The 4,163-nt window shown below is 36.2% G+C and overlaps 1 protein-coding gene across 1 annotated transcript; it reads left to right on the top strand.

The window, feature by feature from the left end:
* Positions 1–1,383: 1,383 nt before the first annotated feature.
* On the top strand, positions 1,384–3,585 carry LOC124826225 (aspartic proteinase PCS1). Its single transcript, XM_047299006.2, has one exon. It carries the CDS (start codon positions 2,140–2,142, stop codon positions 3,451–3,453), a length of 1,314 nt encoding a protein of 437 aa, XP_047154962.1. The 5' UTR covers positions 1,384–2,139; the 3' UTR covers positions 3,454–3,585.
* Positions 3,586–4,163: the final 578 nt, after the last annotated feature.

Genomic DNA, 4,163 nt, shown 5'->3' with positions numbered 1-4,163 from the left:
ATATTCAACTCATACACTTAAGTATCAATCTTTTCATGGCCATAATTTAGATTAAAAAAAATATAACTAAGGCCTTTAACTCACAAACTTAAATTCTTTAAAGTAAAAAATATTGATATGTTTCTTTAAAAAAAGTTAAAATTTTTCTATTTAAATCTCTTATGCATTGAAGAAAATTACAATTTCGGTTTTTGCCTCGATAATTTTTGTGTTAGCTTAATTAAATTTTTCCTTTACTCTTATATTCAATTTTGTCTGACAACTAATAAATGATTGAATTCGATTCCATATCTTAAAAAGGAAATATAGGGTATATTTAAAAATAAATAACCAAATTAAGTTATTTATTAATAGTTGGATGAAGTTAAATTAAATAAGTAACAAATAGAAAACAATTAAGTTTTGATGTTATTTGATCATATTTATAGTTAAAATTTAAAACATTAGTCTGGTAAGAAATTTCATTTTAACATCTTGTACATAAGATAATTTCAAATGTGTCCCAAAAGTTATAAAAGAATTGTGAAAAGTTATATTTTCATTAAAACGTAAGTTTGATTATAATGTAAATTTTATAAATTTTTAAAACTAATATGTATATTTATTTAAGGGTTAAATATAATTTTAGTTTTTAAATTTATATGAAATATTGAAAATCATTCTTTTATAAAATTTTGACACTTGGATTTTTAAATTTTAAAAGTAAATAAATATGATTCTTTTAACTTAATAATATTAACGTTTTTTATTAATATTTAAATTAGAATATATCAAAATTACGTAAATAATTCAAATATAATTTAAAATACTTTTATTATGTAAAAAAAATAAAAAAAATTACATTCACTTATTTTTAAAGTTTGACAAACAACATATATCAACATTGAAACATTGAAGACAAACAAAATCAAAAATCTAATTTTATATATAAGGTGAAGACTGAAATCATACTTCAACTTATTTTAATCTTAAGTTTGATGTAGCAGTTAAATACAAAATACAATAATATCCTCTAATAACTCTTGAAGATAACTTTTATAAGATCTATAACATAACTTCTGGAGTTGTAGTCATTGAAATAGAAACACACATCTAGATTTAAGTGCAGAAATTTTAACGAGGTGATGTCTGGAAAATATGAAACGTTCATAGTCCCAATAAAAAGGGAAAAGTCGGTGTGGTCATTAAAATTATAACTAATGATATCTGTTTAGTCAAATATTAAAGTTTCGCCTTCTCAACCTCACATCAAAACACTAGTAAACCAAAATTCAACTTAGCCTTTTCTCGAAGAAATCAATTCAATGTTCATTACTGGAGACAACTGTGTAACCAAATCTTACTGAACACATAAAAAATTGCTAATATCAGTAAATTATCACCAACTCTACTCCTACAAGTAAGACCCTATTTCTCAACCAATCAAAGGAAAGTCCAAATCAAGTTGGACAACATATTGTTCTGAAATGACAAAAACCAGTAAATTATAGAACATGTAGTCCACCTAACTGCATCACCCTCACAAATCAACACGCCTTAGTCTAATAGGTGTCTCAATCTACATGCAAATACACATTAAGTTTTCAGAGAGGCAAGAGACAACAAATACCCCACTTCATTATCTCAAAGCTCAACCTTTTCTCTTCCTGGTTTTCTTAAAACTCTGCGCTTTATGTCTGATTATACCTTCTAAAGTGAAACCTTTTTCCTGAAAAAACCTTCCTAGCATCTAACTTTTTCCTTATTTTTCTCTGCCCCACCTTTCAAATTAATCATGTCAAAAAGAGAAATAATCAACCAGCTTCGGTGCTTACAAGAGCTGAATATTATGACCAAAAGATATGCTTTACTCTAAAGCATGGCAATAGAATGTAGACAACACGTGTTGAAGACGGCCAAAGTGAGAGTTGTACACATTCAGCTGCATGTCATGACATGACAGAGTTCAAAGTTGAATCCAACTACATAGGACAATTTCAAGAGTAGAGATATCATGTGTCTATAACACTTTCCCACCACACAACATAGTGACTGTCTCAGAGGACACACACCCTTGACCTTTCTCTCTTTCCCCAATATTTCCATTAAAGTTTGAGGCCTCCAATTTAAGGTAAAGCAAATCAATACACACAACACAACATGGCCTCCAAAATCATCCTCCATCTTCCTCCTCTTATAATTACCATTTTTACTGTTTTTCTCAAAATCCAAACAACCACTTCTTCACCCCAACCCCCTCTCATATTGCCTCTAATATCCCAGACACTCCCACATGGCTTTGTTTCTGTCCCAACTCCTTCTTCACGTAAGCTATCTTTCCACCACAACGTCACCTTAACCGTTTCACTCACCGTAGGCACGCCCCCACAGACCGTTACCATGGTCCTCGACACAGGCAGCGAACTCTCCTGGCTCCACTGCAAGAAAAACCAAAACATTGACTCTATCTTCAACCCACAACTCTCTTCCTCCTACACCCCTACACCCTGCACCTCAAACGTTTGCACCACCCGGACCCGAGATTTCCCCATACCCGTTTCCTGCGATCCGAGAAAGCTCTGCCACGCCACCGTCTCCTACGCTGACGCCACCTCCATAGAGGGGAACCTCGCCACCGACACGTTCTTCTTCTCCGGTTCGGGTCAACCGGGTATTATTTTCGGGTGCATGGACTCCGGGTTCAGCTCCAACACCAAGGAAGATTCCAAGACAACCGGGTTGATGGGTATGAACCGCGGGTCGCTCTCGTTTGTGACGCAAATGGGGTTTCCGAAATTCTCGTACTGCATCTCCGGCCATGATTCCTCCGGCGTGTTACTCTTCGGCGATGCGAAACTCACGTGGTTGGGTCCTTTGAAGTACACGCCACTGGTGAAGATGAATACCCCATTACCCTACTTCGACCGGGTCGCGTACACGGTTCGTTTGATGGGTATTCGGGTCGGTTCAAAACCATTGCAGGTGCCCAAGTCAATTTTCGCGCCGGACCACACCGGGGCAGGACAGACAATGGTGGATTCGGGTACCCAGTTCACTTTCCTTCTCGGGTCGGTTTACACTGCTCTAAAGAACGAGTTTTTGGAACAGACGAAAGGGGTGCTGACCCTTTTGGAGGATCCAAATTTTGTGTTTGAAGGGGCGATGGATTTGTGTTTTCGGGTTAGAGGGGGTGTTGTGCCGACGGTGCCCGCCGTGACAATGGTGTTCGAGGGGGCGGAGATGGGTGTGTCCGGGGAGAGGCTATTGTATCGAGTGGGTGATGACGTGGGAAAGGGAAAAGATGTGTATTGTTTCACGTTTGGGAATTCAGATTTGTTGGGAATTGAGGCTTATGTGATTGGGCACCATCATCAGCAGAACGTGTGGATGGAGTTTGACTTGGTCAACTCAAGAGTTGGATTTGCTGACACAAGGTGTGAACTTGCGAGTCGAAGACTTGGCATGGGTCCTTAGTTTGATTAGATTTGGGTCTGCTGTGCCCTACCATTGCCAGATTAGTCTTTTGGATTTGGTGGACAACCACCTTATTTTTTTATACACAACTGCTGTATCTTTTTCATAATACATAATTCTATTACAACTGTTTATGATGTTTAACGCAACAAATCTGTCTTAAGACATCAAATAAATCTGTTACACTAATTGATTTACTCGTTTGGTGATATCAGTCTAGAGGTGTAGCCAACAGTAGTTGTACTGTTTCTTAGATCCTACCATTCGTTAATGGCAGTGAGAGTTTTGGTGATCTGTCATGTGATGAGGTTTTGTTGGGAGGCTTTTTGATGTTGAACGTTCTGTGGACAGTAACATAGAGTACAATGGTGTAACTTAACGTCACAGTTACAACCAAGTGAATCGTGCTTGCAAAATTGAAATAATAGTGCAATTTTCAGATTTGTGTAAGTGTTTCTTTTGCAGAAAGCTTTATCGTAATGTTTGTTTCGTGTTCGTTGCGTCTGCACTAATCCATTGTTCTATTTTGGTAAGAATATGTTTGCGGGCTTTGTAATGGAATGGTTTTGGCTTGTTGAGTGATTTTAAAGTAATATACTTAGACGGTTCAACATGCTTTATAATAGTCATAAGAAGGAACAAAATGATTTGTATTTGATGAGGTATTTGGAAGAATGGATTTGAAAGGAAAATGTGATATAATTGAAGTT

This window comes from Vigna umbellata, chromosome 5 (genome assembly GCF_029865625.1).
Source record: "Vigna umbellata cultivar VRB3 chromosome 5, Vumbellata_1.0, whole genome shotgun sequence".
Taxonomy (NCBI): Eukaryota; Viridiplantae; Streptophyta; class Magnoliopsida; order Fabales; family Fabaceae; genus Vigna; species Vigna umbellata.
The sequence above is the reverse complement of the archived record's forward strand: the minus strand, read 5'-3'. Positions and strand labels throughout refer to the sequence as shown.